This window comes from Hirundo rustica, chromosome 4 (assembly GCF_015227805.2).
Source record: "Hirundo rustica isolate bHirRus1 chromosome 4, bHirRus1.pri.v3, whole genome shotgun sequence".
Taxonomy (NCBI): Eukaryota; Metazoa; Chordata; class Aves; order Passeriformes; family Hirundinidae; genus Hirundo; species Hirundo rustica.
This window is the reverse complement of record NC_053453.1, coordinates 36,791,958-36,819,534: the sequence shown is the minus strand read 5'-3', so window position 1 is coordinate 36,819,534 and position 27,577 is coordinate 36,791,958. Positions and strand designations below refer to the sequence as shown.

Sequence of the window (27,577 nt, the reverse complement as noted above, 5' to 3'; positions counted from 1 at the left end):
TAACTCTACAATGCCATTTATGAATACCGATGCAACGCAGCATAACCCACTGTTGGAAAGTTCCCACATCATCAGCTCAGAGATACTGTGAAAGTTCATTACTGCATTTTATAAATACTGTGTAACAAGTTCCTGTAACTCATAGCAGATGAAACTGCCTCTCATCAGGCAGTTTTGATGCTTTAAACATACAAAGCACACAGTATACTCTTTAATAAGGTGAAATTCAAGACTAATATATTTTGAAATTTTGCAAAATTTTGAATGCAGTTTGATAAAGGGAGTATTTGTAGGTTTGGAACTATTTTACACTACATAACCCTAATATTGCCACATACATTTCAAATGCTTAAAAATTAAAATAATTGTCTCAACAGAAACAAACACCTGGCCTTTTTTAAACTTAGACTATTATTTATTTTTCTGTTATCATTTTCTAAAAATGTAGTTTATTAATCTACCAAGACTAGACTACTTTGATCCTTTCAGCTTGCCTGTTGAATAACTACCTGAAATAATTTTAATCTTTTTCTCAGAATAACAAAGAAATCTTGGCCTGTCTCCTGAAAAAACATTTAGTAATTCTAAACACCGGTGCCCAAATCTCACTACCAAAGAGAACTGAGGATATAAACTGCTAATTTGATGAAATTTTTAAAAGTAGGTGTAAAACCCCAAAAGTCAGAATGCACATACACAAATCCCTATAAGAAATTATAAAATATGAACAGACACATTTTCACATTCATATTTTATGTCATTATTTTAACAACATGTACAGTAAAAACACATTATGGCATAACACAAAATGAAGAATCTTTTGTTATTAAGTAAAGGAAGCTTAAAAATCCAGCCAGTTTGTAACACTAATGTGTAATTCTCTGACTTACTCTAGTCGAGAAAGTTTTATTATTAAGTATAAAACCAAGTTTAGATACCTCTGAAAAGAGTAACACTTTGCTTTTAGTGCCTCTTCATGCAGGCTCTTTGCAAGGGTACTTTTTTCAATTTCATATTAACTTTTCACAGAATCACACCCAATCACAGAATGTCTGGGTTGGAAGAGATGCTCAAGATCATCGAGTCCAACCCATGCCCTAACACCTCAACTAGATCATGGCATCGAGTGCCACATCCAGTCTTTTTTTAAACACTTCTAGGGATGGTGACTCCACCACTTCCCCAGGCAGATTATTCCAGTACCTTATCACTCTTTCCGTGAAAAACTTTTTCCTAATGTCCAACCTATATTTCCCTTGACGCAGCTTGAGACTGTGTCCTGTCGTTCTGTCAGTTGCTGTCTGGAGAAAGAGACCAACCCCCAGCTGTCTGCAACCACCCTTCTGGAAGTTGTAGAGAGTGATTAGGTCACCTCTGAGTCTCCTTTTCTCCAGGCTAAACAATTCCAGCTCCCTCAGTCGTTCCTCACAGGGTTTGTGCTCCAAGCCCCTCACCAGCCTCGTTGCCTCCTCTGGACATGCTCAAGCATCTCAATGTCCTTCCTAAACTGAGGGGCCCAGAACTGGACACAGCACTCAAGGTGTGGCCTCACCAGTGCAGAGTACACGGGAAGAATGACCTCCCTGTTCCTGCTGGCCACACCATTCCTGATACAGGCCAGGATGCCATTGACCCTCTTGGCCACCTGGGCACACTGCTGGCTCATGTTCAGCTGCTGTCACCAGTACCCCCAGGTCCCTTTCCTCCTTTTAAAAGTGTGTGTGCAGTTAGGTATGTTTCTAAATGTGAATTTACCTATAAGACTGCGGTAATCTCTTAATCTTGAATTTCGCTTTTCCTGTTCCTCACTGACAGATTTCCACTGCAGTTTCATCCTGAAATATTCATCCCTGAAGAAGAAAAACAATTTTGATACCAAACATTCACATTTCATTTTTTTTTAATTTAAGCATTCATTTATTCCATCCATTCTTTGAGATAAACAGAATAACAACACCCTGTTTATGTAATGTCTTTAGTATAAAAATTTTAAGAAAATGTCACGTGTTCTTGCATTCAACAATTTTAGCAGATGTGTTTCAAAAGGCTTTCTACATTTCTATGTCTCCAAAAAGATGCAACTTTTAAATTTTCTTTGTAAGAAAAAAGTCACTGTACTCACGTTTTCCTTTTTTGCAGATTTGCTCTCTCTTCTTTAGTGCTATTCCACGGAAAATACCCCAAAAGAAATTTCCACGCCTCTTTTCTTAAAGTATGGCAGAGACCCTGCGGCAAAATGGATATGAAGCATCAACAAAAGTATTTTCATAATGTGAGGAAACATTCCTAGATTGATACAACACTTCTGAAAGCAGCAACTTCAAGTTGGTTTCTTTTTACATTGTAGCCAAGTTTCATATGCTAACTAGGTATCACACTGGGAGAAACAGAAGGTAAACAGTATGATTAACCAGAAAACTGTAGAAGCACTGGATTCACGCTTAGCTAAAAAAAGGAACTTCAGAAAATAACTTTCTTACAATGTTTTTGCTTCACTGATTAAAAAGAAAACAACTTACAGCCATCACAGACTTAAGGAAGCAAAAAAAAGTTACCTTTAAAATGCGTTTACATAAATATAATGCTGCTTCAGTTGCCAAACTTCTGGTCTTGCCACAAAGCAACCTTGAGGACTAGTCTTCCATTTACTTGGTTTTTTTAACAAATATTTTCATCTCACAAGACATGGTCCACCTTCAATGAACCTTTCAGTCAAAAATACTAGCATCCACTCAAGAAGTCTGCTTGTCAGAAGTCCTTCCAAGTAATGTTCAACATTTTTAGATGACAAAAGCGTATGAAGCTGAATCATATCCTGCTCTCATCAAGAGACCCTCTCACAGCTCCCGCAGTATAGTCATGAAAATAAAGAACTTTTGCTATCCCCACTTCGGGGATCTTGAGTCATAAATAAAAGAGAGCACTCACGCTCCTGGCAATGGGCAGAGATGACAGGAAAGTGGGCTACAGGAAGAAAAGTTTTGTAGTAATTCTCATGATTGTGGAAGGGTCCTTAATTGGGCACATCAGGCACGTGAATATTAAGGAACAGTGTTACCATTCTCTACTTCTGCTTGCAAATATGCATCAGTCGGCACAAAATGAGTGCCTTAAGGCAGCTGGATTCCCATCAAAATATAGAAATACTGAAGTAACATTAGGCAGAAAAGCTACAGGACATAATTTCCATCACTGAAACTAAATTCACATTCATATTGCAAAACCCCTCAATTCAATTAAAAATACCAGCAACAGTGTTTAGTACTGCTCTGATGAAGGTCAAATCCCACCAAACTGCTGGAAAAAACCAGAAGCTCTTGCTGGAGAAGGGTAAGAAAAAACCGTTTAAGAGAAAAGAATAAACCAATTATCCTAACACTGAAATACTGGTCTTCTCTTGAAAGCCACTTTCATTTGTTTTATCACTTAAGCTTCTGTATTTTCAACTCATTTCCTTTAGCCAGCTACAAGATCTCTCTCCTTGCAGAGCACTTTACATAACTGCAAGACTGCTGAGGTATTTGGTTGACATGAAACCATGTTTTATGAAGTCTCTCAATAACAACTGACTGAGTCATGCTCAAAGTTCTGCATGAAACATTACAAGTGTAATGACAGCAGCATAGCCACAGTTCGGGAAGGAAAGTAAAAGCCAGAATCAAGCCATAGGTCTTGCTGAATTTAGAAAAACTAGTTACCCCTTTGAATATCAATCGCTTTATGTAGTCAACATCTAAAATTCTTCCTTCAGAGTCCATATTCTTAGCCCATTCTTCAGCTGACACAGGCTCTCTTCTACTAACTTCAGGCTGTTTCCCTAGGTCGATCTGAAACACACACAAAGGCGTTATGTGAATCCCAATGAAGTGCTTCAGTAGCTGCAAACAACTGCACAAATAGTTCTATGCTTGCCAGTATCTTATATTCAGTGCAATTACATTTACACATGCACATACCTCAGTTAGTCACTGTAAGGATCGAAGGTTGCACTCACATGAGCAAGTAGTGTGGGCCAACACAAAAGCAGATCTTTAGAGTAAGACATTTGAGGACCTGTCTATACATGTTATTATTTCAGACTTTGGAGGATGTAGGTGTGTTTTAAACAACCTTCTAACTCCACAAACATCTCTGACTAGCTTTTCATAAAATAATGCAACACAGCAAACAAGGACAATCAGGAGCTTTCACTTCAAAAACACATTTCTGATACACGAGTGCATCTTACAAGAGAACTGAAAACCCGCTCGGGTTTGGAGATGCTACCGCTACACAGACTGCACAATATGACTGGAAAGATCATTTTTGGTACACAGCCTCTTAAAAATCCCAAGGATGTGTGTGCTTTCAGAATTTGGAACACCCATCAAAAGTTTCAGTTTGTGCTTAGTCTCTCAGTTCCCAAATTGCATGTCTAAGTACAGGAGAATTCAGCAGAAAGTAAATTCTTACTTCCTAAAAATATTTTTATGATAGCAACCCCCAAATCTGTGTTTTAACTCTTTAGAAGTTCAAGGCATTTGTCAGATCAAGACATATAGGTCAACGCTATTTTCTATATATAGCATTTGTTATGCTTTTTCTCATGGATGAATTAACTAAGTGCCAGGCAGCAACTCCTTAGAATTACATAGTTCATGCAGCCACTGCTAAGATATTAACACTACTTTGAACTCAAAAAATTCCCCATATAAAACAGTTTAATGTTTTTAAAACATGTAAGCTGCTTATATAATAATCTCAAGCATTTAAAAATAAACCTTTTCCACATATCTGTAATAGACTCCAACAGGCATCGACAGTGAATCATGATCCAATTCTAAGTTCCTTCTAGCTTTGGTTCCATTCTTACATAAATCTGTAATTTATGCACCCTAGACATTAATCATCCAATTAAATATTTTGTTTTAATCTTAAAAGAAACGGAAATGTTAGGAGCAATTAGCCAAGAAAGTTGGTTATTAGCCTGCGTTCTACAATTTTACTTCACGTAGCTCTAACTGACCTCAGAGGACACACTGAACATAAGATCAGTCGTGTTTTAAGGTAGCACCTCTAACACAACTATAGTCACTATTTCATTAATTACAAACTTGCCTTCAAAGAAAACTCACATTTGCATGCATAAAAATGATATATTCAAAAGTAACTGATTATGATCTTAACTCTTGAGAATAAATGGTATTATGCCACAATTGCATAAAGAGTATAACTCATCGTGATTCAAGTCCTACCATTCTTTTAAAGGAGTGCATAAAGACAATCAATGCATCTGTATCATTAATTTATAGACTCACTCGTGTAATGACTTCAAATCCTGGTTCTTCCTGCTGGTTTATCTTCAGCCCCGGAATGGTATCATTGAGAAAATCTGCCATTTCTGATGGTGGTCGCCTCTGATTTGATGGATCACTTGAACGTAAACTACCAACAATATAGTTTGTGACTTTGGAAAATTTTCCCATTGTTACTATGTATGGATCTTTCTTCCATTTCTGTTATAACAAGGAAAACAAGCAAACCACAAACATTTGTGTTTACAATATTTGTAATATATATCTATCTATTTGTAGTTCTTGTATTCAAAGCAAAGCACCAGGAAAAGTACTGTAGTTCTCAAAATTATTTCAGCTTCATGTATTGGCAGTAATACAGAACTATCATCCCATGATTAAAAACATCTCTTAAGTATGAAGGTAATACTGCTAATTGATTTGAAAAATTAGATAGCAGCGTTCTCAGTAAGCCTGACCTATGCATAGAAGTGGATCAGCTCCACTGTTTGCTATCAGTGATTCCTGGCACAAAACAGATCTTACACCCAGCTTCCCTACCCTCACAGAGAAAACAGTCCGAACCATCATGTACTCTGGTAGGAATTTCACACAAATCTTGATTTGACAACTAAATCCAGAAACTAATGTAATTAACTCATGAAGATTTTCTTTAATTAAACACATCCGTGGGTCAACCCGCTGGCCTCGTTTAAGTCACTCAAGTTTTGCTGCTTTCACAAGTCCATAAGCCCCACCAAATGATAAGCCATTGTAGAATCAAAAAACCCCCGTATTTTTAGGCAATATTGTCCTCTTTTCTGCTCTATTTCCATTATCCCTTCAAAAGTCTCAGAAAATATCAATTAAAAGAATACGTAGTCAAGGAAAACTTAGAAAATTAGACTTAGTATGTTTTGATAACTCGTAAGATTTTTCCTTTCCCTCCCTAAGACTCTGTACCCATATGTATGAATGACAAAGAACATTAACTTGAATAGGTTTGAAATAATACCACAGGAAAGTTACTACATCATAGAAAACAATTTACAATTAAATGTACTTTCTATAGTAAGCATTTGGTCAATGCTTTTATAATGGTATTATTCTTGGGAATAATTAACAAGGTCATAAATGGCATTACTGCTTCTACAATGGCGTTAAATCATTACTCAGTGAATATTCCTGTGACATGGTAGGGTGCATTTTTTTAATACATGTCTTCTGAATAAAAAATTCAAAGATAATACATACTTGTAATAGGCCATATGATGGCTCATCGAAGAGATTTTCAAAAGACTGAGACAGTGACTTCTGAGTCTTCACAAGAAGAACCCGTTCATCATGTGGAGATCTGCAATAAAATTAAAAAAGGGTGTCTGGGTGCGACTTTTTTTTCTGTAAAGTTTTCAGAACATTTACTGTTTTTTTGAAGTCACATTTCAGGCTTCGTGGGATAAAAAAAAAACAACAAAAAACCCCCAAGATTTGATGCAAGATTATTATTAGTCCTTGGCACAAGTTAACCAACTAATGCTATATGAAACAGGACTTTCATTTTTCAAAAGGTTAGTAATTTCTGTATTAATTCTGAATTGCACTATTTCATTCCCTGAAAAATGAAGCTTTAGAAAATTTTTTGAGGAATTACTCTGGAAGATAACTCCATTTACATATAGGAGACAAAATTATCTTCAAGTACAGTGTTCTGGTTTTGACAATGGACAATAAAATGTGACACAGGAAATGCAGTGAGACACAGTCAGCCTGAACTCAATATACAACAAAGGTCCCTTAACCTAACAGAGGAAGTGAAAAGAGCCTATGTCACCCATACAGTTAAGGAATTCTTTCTACTCATTAGTAAATCTTACATTATGGCACCCTGTAAAACATTACATTAAGGAATACAAACTGCTTTTCAATATATAAAAGCACATGAACAAATTTCTAACCAATTACAACAGATCCTGTCAGAATACTCTGACGATTGATACTGACAGGAACTTAAAAGACACCAGATCCATTGTACTGTGAAATAGAACCATCTCAGTATAGCCCTGCAAATATATTTCTGTGTAGACTCCAAAAGCTTAACGAACACAAACCTGATTTGGCCTAACTCACTGTATTTGTATACTCTTGCTCAATATATTTGCTACTCAGCAGGGCAGATGTAAATAGCGACAACAAAGGCAGTGAAACCATGCTGCTCCTAGTAATGAATCTGTTCTTTTGCTCTCACACCTATTCCCCCTACAATATGCCATTTTACCCCTTATTTAGCACAGGTACCCCATTACTTCCTTAAGCAGCTGCTGAATCACAAATTTACTGCTCAGTAGGTGACAGAAGAGAGAACAGCTCAGAAAGCAGGCTGACATTCAAGTCTCAGAGTTTGTATCAAAGCAGGAGAAAGCCAAGCACTTTGCCATCTGACCCTAATCCATTCCACAGACTTACATTTATAAAATACCTCTCTACTGCTCTCTCACAAAGTTTAAATCCGCTATTTCTAGTCTCAGAAAGAAAAATTACTTTTCTTTTTATTAGCACCTACATCATCTACCATGTTATTGAAGTCAAAGATAAGAACTTTAATAAGCCTTATCTCTTTCCCATTGCAACAGGACAGCACACTGTAAACACTGACGGATATGAAATGTAACAAGAGATTCTCTCTCTTTCGAGACAGACAGACATCACAGTCATAGTTCTGAGGCAGTAACAGTTAATGAAGCTCAACTGGCTTTTTCTAAAGAGCAGCACAGGGGCAAAGGCTGAGTCATGTATTATGCTTTCCTTAACTAAAAGAATTAAAACTTTGTACCATACCTTCCTTTTAATTACACATACTTTCTTGACAATCAGGCAGGCATCAACATCTAAAGGTACTGTTCAGAAATTTATGAGCTATACATTTCCTTAAGCTTCCTCATAATCCTGTGACTTAGAAAGTGTCATTTGTGCACATGGTATTTTCCCAATACGAGACCGGTGCAATCAAACTAGAAGGCACATAATCCTTAGGGCAACAACTTCCAACCATTTTGTATGAGTTTAGCTGCTTCATGCTGCTTTCAGCAATGATGTGATATTTTATAAAGAATGGTGTTAGAGAAGGACAAAATCTTTTGAGGCAATAGGAATATAAGAAAATACCTATAACATAAAGATAATATATAGAGAAGCTAAAATTTCTGCCTTAATATCAATATCACATGTTTTATAAAATAAAAATGGTAATTTTTATAAATGAGTAATGGGTAATGGGTATATTAGTAATTTCACTGACATATATTTGCTTGTGGCATCCAAACAGCTGAGTTAACATCTTTTCCTAAATGAGGTTGTGAGCGGAGATACATTATGTACTAAAAAATGAATAAGCACAGGAAACAACAGAAACATACAGATTGACTCTGTCATTTCCATAACTTGGATAGCCTATTTGTTCCCTTCTCTTTCCCTGGGAAAAAAAATTGTCATAATTCATGAGCAGACAACAGAAGAGAATTTGGTGACAAAAGCAATATTAACAGAATAAGAAAACTAAAAATTGAAGTTCCTGCTTGGGTCAATGTTTAAGTTAATCCAAATCAAATTTCTGTAGCTGTCATGGCTTTTTACTTAAATGTTCCCGAAGTATTTGCTCTTGCATTCATTAATGCCTACAATTGTTCAAGGTGGCAATACCAAGCAGCACAACACATCCTGCAAGCTTGAATAACACCTCAGGTTTTTTTGTCTTATCCTAGAAATTAGTTAAAAAATTTCAAATATGTTGCTGCAGTCCACAGGCAACAATTTACACAGATCTAATACAAAGCTTCCTGTGACTCACTATATAACACAGGTGTCTTGGGTTGCAATATGTAACCAAAAATGTGTATTCTATTTTCCATCTGTTGAAACTGGTTGGGGAGGTTTTCTTTTCCTTATCTCTTGTATAACATATTCCTCATAACTCCAGGAGGGAGGGGGCAGGTGCCTTCTGTTAACGGGGCAGCTGTTAAAACCAGGTGGAGCAATGTTCTTATCTCTTCCGACCCATCCTCCCTCCAGGGGGATATCTGCTGTTAATGGGCCATTAAGGTTCACAACATGACTGATACAATTACATAATCTCATTGTGAGATGCTCCACCCACTGGGTGGAGCCAAGCATTTCTACCTGTATAAAACCTGCTATTCAGAACACCAAGGTAGCCTGTTTCCACTGGATTCCAGAGGAAGACCGGACTCATCTCACCACCACTGGGCCATTTCTACAGGATCATCTCTACTCCCAACAGAACCACATCTGTTACTCCAGGAGGATTTATCTGGGCTGCTTCCAACACCCTGTCCAAGAGGGTGTCAGGTTGTATTCTGACTCAGTCAGGGTTTCTAGGATTTTTTGTTTGTTTGCTGGGTTTTTCATACTACTACATTTGTATTTTTTAATATTCTTAGTAAAGAATTGTTATTCCTATTCCCATATCTTTGCCTGAAAGCCCCTAATTGCAAAATTAAAATAATTTGGAGAGAGGGTGTTTACCTTATCCATTCCAAGGAAAGCTCTAGCTTTCCCTGGCAGATGCCTCTCTTTCCAAACTAAGACAACAGGTCTTTTTCCAGTGTCTGCTACATCAGTTGCTCCCAAAACCTGCCTCACCTTACCAGCAGCTAGTCAGAAGGTATCCACAAATAAGTAAACACAGCAGGATGTTCAAAAAGGAACTATTTCCTTAAGGAAAAATGAAGGGAGGGAGGGAGGGAGGGAGGGGGATGGCTGGACAACAGTGTTTCCCTATGCCTGCAGAGGCTGTGAAATTAGGAAACTAAATTAAAATATGTTTAAGGAAAGAAATCTAGAGAAAAAAAATCTCAGGATTTAAGATGAAGTTGTCATTTTCTAATCTACAGTTGTACACAGAATATTCCTATTTACAAGTACATCTTGTCCCCCTATTAGCCTCTCTTTTGGTCTTCCTGACTTTTCCCCTTACAAAACTCACATAAAAGGCTACAGCCAGTACCATTCCACCAACTGGACACACTGACCATGCCACCTTCTCCAAGCAGCTGAAAACTTCTGATTATAACAAATCCCAGCACCATGTCTTTGAAACTGTCAAAGCCTTTCACAAATTAGTTCAATAAATGTACACCACTCACGCCCTACTGACTTGTTCCCCAGCAAAATCTTCCTCTGTATTACTCAGCATCAGCCTGCCCTACTTGTAGAAGGCATCTGACCTCAGTGATCTACTAATGTAAGAAGAGCCCTCTGTAAAGATTCCCGCAGCAATTTCACTATCCACCTTCAAATCTGTCATCAGACTACTATGTTACAAGTGACAATAGCAAAACACTTTCGAAAACAGATTACATGTTACACTGTTAACATTAGTTTGATAGTACAGATAGTACAGCTGTTACAGGTATACATGTCACATCGCATTAATTTCTTCATATTCTATCTAACCTTATTTACCTATTGGCTTCTTAAATTATACCTATGCCTACATGGTGAGAGCAGAAGATTTTACTTTATTCTGCATTTATGCCACGCTGATCAAAAAACTTTTTATCCTAGTAAAAAACTTGGAGGTAACACAATATAACTACATAACAACCTTAAAGTATTTAACAGAATGACAGGGTCTTAAATATATTTACACTCAGAAAGTTGATTTGTGCAGCAAAGATCAAGAGTGAAATATCCACCAGGCAAGAAATTCTAGGGGAACAGAATTGTGGGGAAAAACATTTATATACCAATTGGTATATAACTGATTTAGTTGACAGTACTGCAAGTTACCTTGCACACTCATGTAAATACTCATGCATATTTTGCACAAAGGAGACAAACTCAAATTGTAACAGAAATTATCCCATTTTATAGAAGTAGCTCATGAAGGATTTAACTTTTACACTGCATGTTCACGAGAAGCTTCTGCACCCACTAGAGGGAGCAACGGAGGCATTCAGATCTAATAACACTTCTGATTCTAAAATACTTCGTAAATCAATCCAGCTTAGATTCCAAATGCATGTGTGAAACCACAGCTTCAGTCACCTTGAAAACTATTTCTACTAATAAAAAAAGGAAGGAAATAACAATCAGGAAGTATCAATCTGAAATGAATTATGTAATTTAAGGCAACCAACAATCTGTATTTTACAGAACTAAGACTTGCCTGATACTTACTCATTTAGTGCAACGTGCTTTTCAAGACATTTAATCAAAGGTTTGCTGTCTCCACGATGAAAGTGAAGAGCTGGAAGCTTCACATCATCCTTCAGACAGAACACCAAATAAGACCATCCCATGCCTTCTTTGTTTTGTTTGATTGATTTCAGATCTGTCAGACTGAACAGGAACGACCACTTGCTTTCTCCATTTGCATGAGTTGTAGCATCTTAAAAACAAAATTAGCGAATTATTTCAGTTTGACTTTCAGTGTTAGCAATTACAAACACATTACAGCTGTCACTGTTCCTAAAAAACAATGTCAAAACAAACACCAGCATTGGTTCTAATAGTAAAATGCACACTGTAACTGCTATTTATGGACTTCTCTTTGAACCTCCTTGTCTTCTACGGACTTATAAAACAATCAACAAATCTACTCCCCTAAAACTGTACCTGCAGTTTATAAGGAAAAGGTTTTTTACCCAGAGGATGGCTGGGCACTGGAACAGGCTCCCAGGGAAGTGGTCACAGCATTAAGCTTAACAAGAGCTCAAGAAGTATTTGGACTGACTTGTTCTCCAGGTACACTCTCATGTACACAGTGTGACCCTTGGGGTTGGACTGTGCAGAGCCAAGAGTTGGACTGTGAGTCGCCTGCAACTCAAGATACTCTGTGATCCTACAGCAGAAGTGATCTAGCAGTTAAATGTACATCTCCTAAATCCAACCTGCACTTCCACCAGGTGCTGCTTACTCAAGCTAAAAATTAAATGCACTGCCATCCTGTAACCTATATACTGCTCACAGTTATTAGCCACGTGTTGCGTAAGGCTGCTACCAAAGTAAGGGCAACAGAATTGGAAATCACACCCTCACCCCTTCCTCCTCTAGTGTGCAAGCTTGTATACATGCTGTGCAAGACTGTATATATTCAAGGAGAAAGGATTAAGGTGTACTTCTCCAGAGGACACAAAATTGCCAGGATGCCTAGAAGGAATTTGGGATAACCCCTGGCCTGCTCCCATCAAGATGCAGCAATTGGAAAGAAGCAAGTAGTGGTAAAGAGCATAATCCAAGTCAGTAGTGCTCAGTGACACTGACTATGGATGAAGACGTGCTCTGCTGATTTGAGATGAAAATTCAATACAAATTAGCAAAGTGATAAACCGTATTTACCCAACAGAGATCCTATGCATGTGTGCGTGTGTATAAAAGCCAAAGACTGTGCTTTACTCAAAAACATTCATAACCTGGAAGCCAAACCCTGTATTCATACATGACAGACATGACATTTAAAAACATTAATAAAGATGGTAAAACAAGCACAATAGTCCCCAGTTACAGGCTGTGAAAGAATAGATGGAAAACAAGTATTATTAAAAGAAAAACACTATGTGAGAATCAGAGAAAAACTATTACTTGAGAATCACTGTTCTTTTGCCACAACTCATTTTTCAACATCTCTGTTGAGACATTGCAACAAAAATGGTCTAGCTACAGAATTATTTTGCCCAAGTAAAAAAGACCATATAAAAGACCCATGTATGTCATAACTCTACATTCCATCTCCCCCGATCCTGCAGTATGGAAAGGCATTTGAGTAGTTACCACTTATTTTTCCATTTTCATGTCTAACATGACACCTATATTGAATTCCATTTGTTCTAAAGAATGCAAACCCAGTGCAGATAAAACTGCTACTACATGTAATGACGAAGCAAGAAGTTAGATTTAATGTTAATTTTCAATACAATTCTCTACCAATTTAAAGAAAAAAACAGAGGCAGATGACAACTATTCCATTTGTAAATTTTTTTCTACATCCAGAGATTCATCACTTACCATGAATGAATCACAGCCTTTCAAGTCCTAATAAATTCCATTTTACTGTATCTAAGAGGCAATTCTTCAGTTACAAGTTACCATCTTGGAAGAAAACCAAAACACCCTACACACAAAAATACCCTCCACATTTTCTTTTTAAGTACCTCCATTTGAATGAGGTTTCTTCTTAAAAGAGACTGTGGTGACCATGTCCCATTCTGCCTCATAACTACTTGGACGGTCTGCTCCTCGGGAACATTTTTCTTTTGGAGTTTGTGTCCACTCCACAACAGAACTGGAATCCTGAGAAAAGCAACAAAAGCAACTATCAAAAAACAGAAGGCATGAAAATTGACCTGGTTTCTCAGATTCAACATGAAGAACAAGCACATCTATTTCCTAAATTAAAAGAAAATCTATTGAAATCCTCAGAAATGTGATACAGTTCAACACAGAAAATTTGGACTTATGACTGTTTGGTTTTACTTGGTAAATTGCAACATCCTAAAATATCCTTGCCTCTCTTGCAGACTCTATGAACATAAACTATTCTTTTAAGTGTAAAACTTGAATCTTTTTTATTTAGTCACATCCTCTTAATACTGCTTAAATACCACATATCACTGCATCTTGAAACCCCCACAGGCTTCTATTTTTATTTTGCATTAGAACAGCACCTCTCACTTTCATGTCTAACTATGAAGAGTCAATCACCAAATTACAACACAGTAGACGCAGAGGGACTTGGTGACTGTGATATATTTGCACTCATTTGGTCTTTAGTATTCATAGTTAGTCCCCTACTATTTTATTTGTGAACCAAGTGAAAAACTAAGTAAAAACTAAGTACAGTCAACCTACACATAGCCCTGAAATGGGCTGCAATCTGCAAATAAGTTTCCTACATATAGCTATTAATTCCAATAATAAAGAAGTTTTGCATCCAGTTATGAGATCACCTATGCATTAGTTAACACAAAATAAAATTTCTACAGAAACATAATGAAGAACACTGATAACTAACAAACAAACCTTTCCAGCACAGAGGATATTAGAAGTATCCAAAGTCTCATCCAGTGATCTCCAGTCTACTACCACTTCATTTTCCTACAATACAAATCACAAAAAAATTCAACGCTACACAGCAAGGTCCGTATTGCCATATATAATCAAGGTGTGACTATGTTAAAACTTACATATACATATAAATGATGACAATGTCAAACACAATGTGATGTTTGATCATTTACAAAATCCTACACTTTAAAAAGACATTTAAGATTTGCCAAACTTGTTATGTGCTTTGCCAACATATACAAAAAATTTCTGTAACCGTATTATGCAAATACCTTTTCTATGACACGCAGTATTCCTGCTATTAAGCTGTCCTGGTCATCATTTTTTCCACAGGAGGAGTGAATGAAAACTCCTTCTTGCTCATATACAACCTGTAACAAAATGAGAAATTAAATTTTAAAAACCAATGTTTTAAAATCATTAAAATTGCTTATCCCCCTACCATCATCATTGTGACTCGGCATGAGAAGTTGAAATAAACACCTGTGTCTTGTTAGTGATTTTGTTACAAAGAGTCCAAGATCCAAGTCTTTCACTTAATTAAATCAATAAACAATAAAAAATGGAACTGGTCAAACTTACCCTCTAAGCAACATACTGACTACTACTACTTTGTCAGAACAGCACAAGAAGATGCGTTCAATATCTAGTTCTTTTTATATCAGCAGGCACAGGTTCAGTGAAAGTCCTATACAGCTTCTAAAACATTGAAAAGCTTTCTCATATAGTCTGCCTTTCTGCCACCTGCCATTAAGCATGTTAAAATTAGAAAACTAATTTAAATTAAAAATGGACCAAATAGTGTAAAAAGATGAACTCCAGAGAAATAAAAAACTACACCCTGAAATTAAATGCCTAATCCTATGTTCAGGGCCAGTGGCAAAGATACCATCTGAAAGACAAAATATATAGCAGTTGGATAAGAAAAGCTTGTAGGAGTACATAGGGCCCACATAACTTTTGCATTTAAGCATTTGCAAAACTCTTCACAGTATTCTGATAATGCTCTTAAAAAAATACAATCAGAGAACCCTTGGTTGTCAAAATTTAGCAGGCTCTTCAAAGCTTATCGTACTCTTAGAAGCTTTACAAATACTGTAAATGGGTCCTATTTTACACAGCACTAAGAGTGAAAAGTCCCCTAGATTTTGTGGAAGTTAAATAAATGACATAATAACAGCAATTGTTTCAGAACTATTTTCATTTTCACACCAAGCTGCAAATACTGCCTTAAGAAACATATTTTTTTCATATAAAGCCCAAAAATTTTAAACTAATCAGAGACAGATATTGTATTTTTTTGGTTCTAAAATATCAGGAGTTATTTTCTCATTTGTCACCTTTTAAAAATCATTACACTTGTAATCAGGCCAGTAAACTAAAAGGTTTACATGTGTAAGCTTAACTAGCCAGATGAGAAAACATGGCTTAAAAAGAGCAATAAAATTCACTTAACTTGTCCTTTCTGTTTTAGTTTTACTTCAATTTCTCTACCTTTTACACAAGCAAGAAATTTCAAGTTGTGCTGTTTAAACAGAAATATCACTTGGAAGAAATCTCTAAAGGTCACGTAGCACATCTCCCTCTTGAAGGACTATTAACATCATTGCCTTTCAAATATTGGAAGTCTTCTTTCCTGTTCTCTATTACAGCTTTTTTTTTTTCCTTTTTTCTATCCAAAAAGATCCTCCCTCTATTTCTGCCAATTATCTGTTTTCAAATTCAAACAAGGGAACCTCGATGTTTATTTAAATTTTACCTTGTAGCTATTTGGACCAGATCTATCATGAAAACTAGTCAGAAATATGACCCAGTTATCAACCACTGGGACAACTGCTCCAGAAAAAAAAAAAATCTATTCATATCAGTTATACTGGTAGAAGCGCACTTCTGCCAAAAATGTTACTAAGTATCATAAAGTATACCTTCTCAGTCTAGAAGATATGCCATTTAACATTCTTATCATTTTCTGTCCATCTCAGAAGAACAAACATTTCCTTTCATGGAGCAGGGGGGGTGGGGGGGGGGCGCGGGGAAGTGTTTCCAATGCCACAATTGTCATGTAACTGAAAAATCCTACACTGCTCTTTGTAACAGCTTCAGGTCCCTGCGCCATGCTCCACCAAAACAAGTGATAAAATGAAAGCACATACTCAGAACTTCAGAGGGTGTTTGTAAAACACAGGACTTGTCACAAAGCAACTTATTCGACTCATATTGTTACTTAAGAGAAAACCTCCAAGTTTGAAAGGCCAGAAAGCCAAGCTGCTGAGATTTTTCTTTTCCAATCACAGGCGTGATACTTTTTCCAACTGTTAACTGGAACTGTAACTAATTTGAAGAAAGAGATTAACACTGACCATACAAAAGAATATCTAGATCTTTTCCCACAGTTAATCCATCTGCAAAATATTGTGGAAGTTACCTTCCTGAATTCTTCAAAATATCGAGCCACTCTATTCAGCAGTACTTTGTAAGATGACTCCATAAATGCATTTGAGCAAACTGAGTTTGGAAATGTAATGCCATAGTGGTAGCACTTGAAAATTAGCTACATTGGGTGGCTATATTTCACAGTGTTCTTAGCAAGCTGAACATTCAAAAATGTTATCAGGTATTCTTATAGTACCTTACAGTAAAACGTAGCTTGTTACAGATTTTGGGTTTCTGGTACTGCAACAATGGCAAGCTATTCAAAGTCAATTCAAAGATTCAAAGTAATGTTAAACTACACGTACAGGTAAACCCCATCCACCAGTAGACAACTGCTACTACACTTAGTATCTCAATCTCACACACCATGTGGCCTGTAAACGTTTTTTGCTCAGTTCCTCTGCATCCCAACACTCAGGGAAATGCCCCATCAGTCAGCACACTTGGACCTCTTAAGCATTCAAGAAAACAGATTTCAAAACCGAGGAATGGCATCACACACTGCCTCTTGCCTAAGTAGGTTACTGCAGAACATGCAAAAAGGCAGCAGATGTTGGAGGACCTGAAGCATCAGTAAAATACCATGGACTTGTGTAAGGTCTGCATGCAACATCTATATAGTGAGATCCTGCTACATATGGAGACAGTAAAAAGAACTAGACACTGGCAGGGCAAGATAATGAGACTGGTGCCCCTCCTTAGCTGTTGAAGTAACTATAATCCCTCCAAACCCAACCCAAATCTGCTTCTGTATTATCTGTCAACACCCTCAGCATAGGAAAGCAACCTAACCTCCTTTAAATCTAGATAACCTTCAGCCTTCAGTGAACTAGGAAGGCCTCATTACCCACTGTGTGAAAGAATTCAAGAGTTTTAAGGAGTATTATCTGTTCAGTTAGTCCATTATGCTTTTTATATTACAAGACAGGAAAACACGCTACTGGCTCACCTTGGTTTTGCACTTTTCATTATTTTACATATTCATCATGGGCTTCTTTACAAATATGAGAAGTGGGTAGAGCCAAGCTCAACCTTTAATTTTCTTTTCACATAATTAGAGCCATCACTCTTCCCTTAAATTGACACAAAATCAGTAAGCCCATCATGAAAAAAAAAGACAAGTTAATAAGTGCACACCACAGGTCATTAGATAAGTTGACATGTCCCTAGGATTTTAATAAAATCCCAGAAGTATCCCTCACCCCAGTATTACAGCCCTTCCACCCATCCAGCTAATAAGAACTCTGTGTTCTGCACAGTCTTTCCACCGGTCCTTGAAACAGAACCTCTGGGAGAAGAGCCATTGCTCTAGGCCAAAACAGCTGTCCAGCAATGACAGACCTCGCTACAGATTTAAACAGTGACTGCTCTGTTTTCTTCTGTACCTGTTTGCAAACATCTGTTGAACTGCCCACAGAGATGCGTATGTCACAGGTCTAGATGTTATTGCCTACATGAAAGCCAGACTCTGCTGGTTCCGCAACAAAAACACAAATGCAAAAAAAAGAGCGTTTATCAAAAGCACACACCAATGCAACCAAAGGAAATGAAGATGTAATGTGACAGGAGCTGAACAACTTTGAAAATTACTTGATGTCAAATAAATTTTAATTCTGTCTTGTGGCTGTATACTGGAATTACTGAAAGATTTTCAGACATATTACTAGCTTAAAGCTAGTTCTGTGCAGAACACATTTATCCATCCATGGTATCCTTGAGTTCCTAGAATACTTCCAAGTCATAAGCATTACCACTTAAGGCAACTTAAGACTGTAAAAGTATTCAATTGGCAAGTTTTTTCTCTAAGAAAATAATGGAGGCAGGGGGAAAAAAGTTTGTATGATTTAAGTATTACTTTTTAATAATCCTAAAGTTTCAAGTTTGAAATAAAATGTACCCAAAAAGCTTATGCTTGTCGGTCTTTCCTGTTTGTCAAGAACTCCATGCTGGCAGCCTGCAAGCACAGTTCAGAGCATTTTTATTTGTCCAGTTCTATTGAATGAAAACTAAACTCATTGCCTTGTCTGTTCCAGAATCCCACCAAAAGCTAAAAATTTACGCAAGTTTCCAAATGCTACTGAGCCACTTGGACCTGGGTTTTTTTGTTTGTTTTTCCGCATGGGTGATAAGAGGTCAAAGGCAGATTCACAGTTCATTCTGATCAGTCATTGAAAGCACCATACCACACAGAGACAACAGCTATTCCAACTCATATCCTAACTGAGGGTCTGTAAAAACAGGGAACCACAGCAGAAAACTTAGGAAAGCTGCACAAAGCAATAGCTGTCTACCCACCTACTATAAAAAAACAGATGGAAGCAGCACGACGTAGGCTCAGTTTACATGTCATGGCATATGCTAGTTAAGGTTCTGGAAAACTCTTCAAGTATTTATAGTCTGTGTCCAGCAAAAAATAGGTTTCTGATGTCCCACCATTGCCCCAGTAATATTTTCTGAGAAATAAATTGTATCATTCTTAATACCATAAGGACACAGCATGAACAATGCCCATCTCCACATTCCTACTGTACTGCTTTCAATGAGCAGCAAACAGGTCATATTCGTAGCATTTTTACTGCCAAAGACATGTATGAGCAGAAGGCCTCTGGGATGCCACACCACCACCACCAATATATGCCTGAATACAAGCAAAGCCTTGTGATTTAATGCTTGCCATTTGATAGCAATTTACAACCCTGTGCTACCAGCTAGTGAAAGATGAAAACACTGTACCCTAAGACAATGAAGCATAGACAACAACTAAAAGGAGGGCTAAGATCTGGGGCTACTACAGAACAGAATGGTCCTGCCATCCTCACCCATGTATTTTTCACCCTGCCTGTGCTGAGCACCGAAGTATTAGCTGTCACTATGAGTACTGATTGTGTCTCCTGACTGCTGCTCCTAGGTCTGCAACATATCAACAACCTGCCAAACACAGAACACTTAAGAGGAAGGAGAAGCACTGCAACTCTCCCAGCTTGTCCCATGTTTCAGACACTTCATACTCTCACCCTGTGTTCTTGGAGAGCGTGTTCCACTCACTCCTTTTCTGCCAGAGAGTACAGCTCAAGGCTGGCACTGCTCTGCCAAGATGCCATCCAACATCTCATAAGAGACACAGCCTGAAGAACTTACATAGAGAATCAGCCACTGCTCTGGAGTCAGTAAGTAACTACGGCACTGTGTAAATACTGGTATTAACAACTTTTCAATAGGAGCTACTTCATTTTTTTGCCTCATGTTAGAGAATCAAGTAAAGGACCTCACCAAGGATTCAACAGCCGAAACAGCAAGCAGGTATGTCCATAAGAAAAGGATTGAGTAAAAAAGTCTGAATGCTCTGCAAACTTCAAATTAAGGAAAAATGCCTCTATCCACAAACATCAACAACAGATATAGCAGCTGTGGAGTATCTTATTTTCAAATTCTGATGGAAAGGAAACAGAACAAAAGATGCAGCACTCTAAGGAAACAGTTACAGGCCAATAAAATTAATTCAATTTAGACAATGGCTGGACTAAGAGACTTTACACCCACAAAAGAAAGCATCTTAGTTCAGAATTATGCATTAAGTATTAATAAATATGACTCAATATAAAAGTCTATATCATACTGCTTGAATTTCCATCTTCCTCTTTGGAATAGCTTACGTCTGCCCAAAGCTTACTCTCACATCCACTGCTAAAGTGTAACATTGAAGTGACACTTGAAGTACCACTGACCTATCAAGAGTCTGTTTCCAATGACTAGGTGCCAGTGCATTTGACTGCTCCACAAAGCATCAAGCTAACATTACTTGACCAACATGATCTTCTGCTCCACAGAAGATATGCTACAATATCTGACATTTGAATTGTAATAAAATACAAATAACAGAAAGGGTTGGAAGGGATCTTAAAGATCATCTGGCTGCAAGCACCCTGCCATGGGTAGGGAACATTCCACTAGACCAGGTTACTCACAGCCCTATCCAGCCTGGTCTTGAACACCTCCAGGGACAGGGAGCAGACATCTCTGGGTAATCTGTTCCAGTGTCTCACCACACTCAGAGCAAAGAATTTCTGATACCCAGTCTAAACCTATGCTCCCCCTTCAGCTGAAGGCTGTTGCCCCTTATCCTATCACTACATGCCTCTGGGAAAAATCCCTCTCCAGCTCTCTTGTAAGCCCCTCTTAGGTACTGGAAGGTGCTCTAGGATGTCCCTGGAGCCTTCTCTTCTCCAGACTGAAAAACTCTCAGCCTTCCTTCATAGTAGAGGCTCTCCAGCTCTCTGACCATCTTCATAGCCCTCTTTGCTCCATCTATGCCTATGGTGAGGACTGCAGAGATGGACATAGTACTCTATGTGGTGTCCTATGAGGGCATAGGAGAGGGGGAACATCATCTCCCTTGATCTGCTGACCACAGTGCTTTTGATGTGGTCCAAGACACATCTGGCTTTCTGAGCTGCAGGTGGACATTTGAGTCATATTGAGCTTTTCACCCACAAACACCCTCCAGTTTTTCTCCCCTGAACTCATCTCAATCCATTCTCCACCCAACCTGTACTTATGCTTGGGATTGCCCTACGGACCTTGCACTTGGCCTCATTGAACCTTCTGTTTGCTGAGCCTGTAGCTCAACGTTTTTTCCAAGAAACTAAAATTTCACACCCTGCTAGTCTTAAAAACACCCGATTTCTAAGTGGGGGTGGGGTGGAGGGGGGCAGAATCCCACAAATGTTGTTCATGTTGTGACAAATATAAGAAAGCTCTCAATACCAGGAATTACACATCATAAGAAAAGTTTCCTACTTGACAACAGTACATATTTCAAGCTCTGCCTCATGTGCTCTGAAAATTTCTTGAACCACAAAGTATTTTTGCCACTTATGCAACAATAGCAGGATATCAGTGAAAACACAAGTCTGTTCAGAGTACTGAGGGCAAGAGCTTCAGGTAGTAACCCACTGGTCCTATTGTAAGCACTTCTGCAAAGAGCAATCCTTAATGAATAGAAAATGGAAAGAAAATACAGAAATTTCAGAATTATCACTGAACTGCTTTACATTCAAGCATCATAAAACCTGAAGTAAAGTCAAGAGAGACAGTCTTCTGTTCACAAAGAAAACCCACAAAGTACAATATAATAAAAAATAATTATGATTGGTTAAAACTATAAAATTTGTAAATTATAAAGGCTGAAAAAGTTATATAATGAATATTTGTCATGGATTAGCACAATTTAGTTTTTAGTTAGATAGGAATGTACAGTGTTACCCTGTCAGGACCTTAGAAGGACAGGGACCTACTGAAGGCTAGTTTGGGATATTGGCATCTGCTTTGACCACTGAGAATGCTGAATGTGACTTTGGGAAGTACCCATATAAACCCTGATTTTGTTCAAGTCAGGCCCTTTTCCTCCTGGTCAGCTGAACAGGTAACACCGAGTGGAGCCTGCTGCTTCCCCCTCACCCCCACTTTGGGGCAGAGCTGGCCCCGACACCTGGCCGGGCTCCATCCGGGCTCCATCGATGCCGGCGGGGGAGGAGAGGCTGCAGCTTTACATTGACTGCTCTCAAACTTCTCCGGAGCAGGGACGGATCTCCACCGGGCCCCCGGTAACAGCTGTGGGCCCGCTTGGGCCGAGGCCGCCCCGACTGTCACCGAGGGGGAGCAGAGTTCTCCCCCCACCCTCATTTCTAGATGGAGAGGAAAGGAGTGGAGAGGGAAACCCGGGCCAATCTGAGATGCATTGGGAAAGACTGCTGCCCAGCAGAGATCACATGGCCACTGCAGGCCTGGGCAGATTTAACCCTATTCCTGGCAACATGAAGCTTCCAAGGCCTAACCCTTCCCTGAGAGAAAAGTAAGAGAGAGTGGACATAGAAAAGACACCACATAAAGTCAGTGGAGCAAGAGTGAAAGAGCTAATAAATATTATTAGAAAGAAGGATTGAGGATGTGGACATTTTTAACCAGACTTCTCTGGAGTAAACTATGGAAAAATAGACTGTTTCTTGTAACATCTTAATGTTGTTTAGGGGAATGCTGGTTCTAACCAAAGTTAAGGATTAATATATTTAAGATTTAAGTGAGAATCTTAAATCCCCTCACTCGCAAGGTAAAAAGAAGGCTCAGTCTTTGAGATGAAAATGATTTTAAAGAAAAAGTGATTTGAAACCCTCAGCTCCTGGGATAAAAAGAAGTCTCTATTTTCTTTTGAGATAGAGACAATTTTAGAGATAGAAAATAATCCTTGTTTTGTAGTAGAGGAAGCATTCTTAAAACAGTACCCCAGATACATTGAAAAGCCTGTAAGTAGCCAGGGGAAAGGCTGCTAATGGGTGGAACAGCACAGTCTGCAAAAAACTCCAGGGAGTTACAGATTTGTGACACTGGGAGCCATAAGACTGTTTTTGTCTTGTGGCGAATGTCCCTGTAGGACTCTAGAGAGACTCCTCTCCCAAAGTGATGAAAATTATGTCTATATAGTAAAACTAACTAAAAATCACAAGTTGTGTCTCTCTATGTTATTTTTAAGAAAGTTAACAGCTTGTAAAAGAAGGGAAGATTGTTTTGAAGTTTCATTTTAGTTTTGCTTTATTTTTCCAACTTTTTTTCCCATTCTTTTAGCGTGTGTTAATAAAACTATTTATTTTTAAGCTTAAACCTACTTTGCTTCTCTTAATCTTCTCCCACAAAAAGAGAGTAAACACTAAAACCACTACAATAAACAAACAGAATTTAGCAAACATAAAACCACTACATTAATTAGTGTTTCCACTCAGCTTTAAATAAAACCACTACAATATTTTAAATCAAACGCTTAATAAATTGGCACAACAATGCATAGTACAGGAGCCTCTGTGCACTCAAATTTAACTAGTAGAAGGTGGAGCATGACACTGTCCCTCCCACAGAATAGATATACACCTAAAATAATTCACTGTATCTATGCCAACAAACTACCTGAAGGATGCAAAGCTAATTTTAACATACTGTATTTAAAATCTCTTGGCTAGTTCTAGCTACAAGAATAAATAAATAAATAAATAAACAAACCCTTCCACTGCAAACACCAAACAATACACCATTAACACCACTACTATTTAGCAATAGCTACAGTGCGCCTTGAACACTTCTAGTTGCTGAACTGACCAGACATCTGAGCTTAGAGATAAAGCTCAGATGTTTGGCCAGTTAACACTCTGAAACTTTAACTCCAAGAGTGAGAGCACAAGCAAGTGAAAAATAACTTCACTCACAGCCCATGTGTCCATTGGTAACTTGAGAAAGATCTAACAGCCCATGTGCTGAAGATACTCTGAACTCCAAGAACATTAAAAAAATATCGGTACTGTGTTTAGATCAGCTGCAATAATCACCTACATACTGACAGACTGAAATTCTCCCCATATACAAACTTTTAGCTCATTTTCTAACGTGGTTTTCTGTTATAAGGGTGAATCCAGAGTAGGTTCTCTGAATACAGTAAACAAAATGCCATTTGCTAAGCAACAAAATGAGAAAAAATGTACTTGTTTTCATAAAGTATAATACATGTATAATATATAAATATACCTGTTTGCATAAAGTCAAAAGCTCTGAAAATGAAAGACCTTATTAGCAAGTTACTTCCAGAAAAATCTGGCAACTCTAAGAAAGGGCAAAAAACTGAAGCTCACACTGTTCTAGGGCAGATGGTCATTAATAACGAATGAGTCACGACTCCAGAATTCAACTGCATTAACTTTTCCTGAACCGAGTTAACCATCCATATAGAGGAAAACACTGATAAGAACCTCATGAGAGGTTCCAGCAAGGAAAAAAAAAAAAAAAAAAAAAAAAAAAAAAAAACCAACAGGACAAAAGTTCAAGTAAAGTAGTACATGAAATAACCAAATTTATAATTTATATCCAATTAATGTATGGAGCAGGAACCAGAGACTACATGAAATATCTGTGTTCTGAATCTACTGATATTAATAATGTCTGGGAAATAAAATTAAAAAGAAAAACAAACAGAACAAAAACAAACAAATCCCAAACCCCAAAACCTGCAACAGAGAAGGGAAAGGCAAACATGGTAAAAATGTCATAGAAACCACAATCTTACACGGTTTCTAAAACAAGATTTTGTGAAAACTGAAACAGTGCAGGTTATCCCAGCTGCTTACTGCCACATGTTTTCCATGGGATCCACTTTGTGTAATGTTTTGCAGAAAAGAGCACATAGATTAAAATACATTACTTTCATTCAATAAGATCTGCCGCGTGAGACTAAAGCATCCCACAAACTAATGCCTACTGTTCTTTCAGAAAGCTACCACCTGAAACACCCCATTACAAAACTGCACAGCCAGAAGGAACACTGCAGTTAACTTAGGACATCCACATCTTGTAAAGACACTGAAGTGCCAAAGGCCTGAAGTGAGAATGCTGGGTCTGTACCAACCCACACTGCATTTATTCCACTTTGAGTGAAACTTCATTAGTTTGAGAGTCCTTCCAAAATCCTGCTGCCAGTCAAAGTAATAATTTGTGGTACAATGTTCTCCCAACAAAAAACTAACCCAGACAAAAGTAAGCAGAGTTGTATGTATTATTTCAGCTTGCTAGATCTAATCACTGACAGATCAAATGAGTACAGTATCCAAGAAAGCAAGAGTGCACCACACAGGTGGGGAAATACAGAGAAGGATGGAACACCTCCTGAGAGCAGTGAAACGTCAAACCAGCCCAGCCACTTCACGAAGTTTGAGAAAACACAGCTGTCATTTTTTACTCTGTATTAAAAGAGGCATGGCAAAGAATGTTAGTAAATTAGAACTTGCATTAACAAGCTGAATTAGTATTGCGGACGTGGCATAACTGAAACAGTTTTGCAACATCTTAGAGATTCAATCTCAGGCAAACAGGCTTCTCTGAAAGGAACAATGAATACACAGCTAATTTACACACTAATCCACAATCTCAAATCATCATAATACTGCTACTTTCACAAGAAACATCCTGAAGAAGATCCTGATAAAAGCCTAAATGGAAAACAAAAAACAACCTGAAAAAATAAACTGTTAAATATTAAAATATTAATCTAAAAATTAAAATATTTCCCTTCATCTAATAAACTTTTGGATTGTTATTAAAATGGATAAAACCAGAAGAGGAACTTCTCTGTATATATAAAAACTGGATGTGCATAGCTAGAAACAGCTGAGAGGACAGTATGGCTATCTTTATATTTACACATCTAACAGCAGTTAAACACACAAAAGTGCAAAAATGCGAGCTGCACAAATCGCCTGCTCCAACAATTTGGGTTTAGACGGATATGGTAAGGTGGCACAAAGCAACATCTCTATTATTTTCGTGCTATAGCTAAGAGCACCCCTCAGCACCCTCGGAGAAGCGCAGACGTGGCTAATTACGTGTGTTCTCTTACGCCGAGATCAGCATGAGCTGAAACTATCATCTTCTGCCCTATGCTGGAAAAGTGAAACCACAGACAATCACACACTCACCGTGGCTACCGCATACAATCGGACACGACACTGAGATTTTAAATACTAAATAAAGGATCCACGTGCTCGAGCACAGAAAGCGTTGCTTTGAAACGCGGTGAAGGCAGTCATGAAATAAAGCTATTTCTACAAAAAACCATACGGACACAACTCGTATCTGTTGGCGGGGGCGGAGGGAAGCAAGTGGGTGTTGCCTGTACCTCCTCCTCTTGCGAGCTCTGTCCCCGTCAAGCAATAATTTTTCGTTCCGGAACGCTCGGCAAGGATCCGCGGCACACAAAAACGTTCAAATTACCAAAGTGTAGGATTGACAAGGCTTTGTACCCTCGCCGGGGGCAGGTTCCCGCACGCTACCAGCGCGCAGGCCGGGGGAAAGGCCACTACCGTCCATGAGCACCTCCGGACACCCGGCCACGTAGACGGGACAAGCCGCGTTCCTCTGCCGCAGGCTGAGAGCCAGCGCGGTCGCCGGGGCTGCTCCCCCGCGGCGGAGAGCGGCCTCCTGTCAGCCTGGGGCCGGAGCCGAGCTGCCGCGGCGGCGCGGGGCGCTGCCCGGGCGGCAGGTGCGGCAAGGGCTCGAGTCCCGCCCGCCGGCCGCGACTGCCTCCGGAGCAGACGGTCCGCGGCCGGCGCCCGGCCCGCCCGAGGCCAGGAGGGCCGTGCCCGGAGGGGCGGCCCCGTGAGGCGACACCCACCCGGCGGGGAAAACGCACCCGCCCGGCCGTTCAGCGGCCCGAACCCCCTCCCCGCGACTCCCGCCAGCCGGGGCGACCCAGGGCCGGACACGGCGCGTCTCGCGGGGGGAGAGGCGGGAGAGGCCGGCCCCGCCGCCGCCCGCCCCCGTTACCTTGCCGCTCGGCGGCGCCGCCATGTTGCCCACGAGTGTTTATGGTGACGTCGCACTCCTCACGTGCTTCCCCGCCGCGCCACAACAACTGCGTCACAGCCGCGGGCCGCGCACGCGCACTGCGCTGGGCGGGAGGGGGCGGGACGGCCGCGCCCCGGGCCGGGCTGCGGCGTCGCCGTCACCGTCACCGTCACCGTGCTGCCGTCGGTCGTGTTGAACCCCTGGCACTCATGCAGGGGCCGGAGCAGCAGTGACCGCTCCACGTCAGCGTACGAGTACGACGACGAGCAGGAAATTATTTTTTTTCCTTTTTTTTCCTCTCACTCTAAAAGCTTTTTCAGAGCTCCCTGATACTGCAGTTATAATTTGAGCAAATATCTAACTATATTTGTTACATAGTTGATATAAAACACACGTCATACTCTCTGGATTATTGT

At 39.1% G+C, this 27,577-nt stretch overlaps 1 protein-coding gene across 3 annotated transcripts in view; it reads right to left on the bottom strand.

Annotated features, from left to right (window-relative positions):
- The window catches only part of TBC1D15 (TBC1 domain family member 15), a 39,138-nt gene extending 11,879 nt beyond the window's left edge, over positions 1–27,259 (bottom strand). The window contains exons 1-10 of one of the 3 annotated variants that reach the window (XM_040061684.2): positions 27,141–27,259; positions 14,627–14,725; positions 14,310–14,384; positions 13,442–13,580; positions 11,469–11,679; positions 6,528–6,627; positions 5,298–5,495; positions 3,699–3,827; positions 2,123–2,226; positions 1,756–1,850 (exon numbers count right to left, since the gene is read on the bottom strand). In XM_040061684.2, coding sequence (XP_039917618.1) covers positions 1,756–1,850; positions 2,123–2,226; positions 3,699–3,827; positions 5,298–5,495; positions 6,528–6,627; positions 11,469–11,679; positions 13,442–13,580; positions 14,310–14,384; positions 14,627–14,725; positions 27,141–27,164 — 1,174 coding nt within the window. In that variant the 5' untranslated portion in view covers positions 27,165–27,259. The other 2 variants (XM_040061686.2, XM_040061685.2) reach the window with 2 other exon arrangements.
- Between the last annotated feature and the right edge of the window lie 318 nt (positions 27,260–27,577).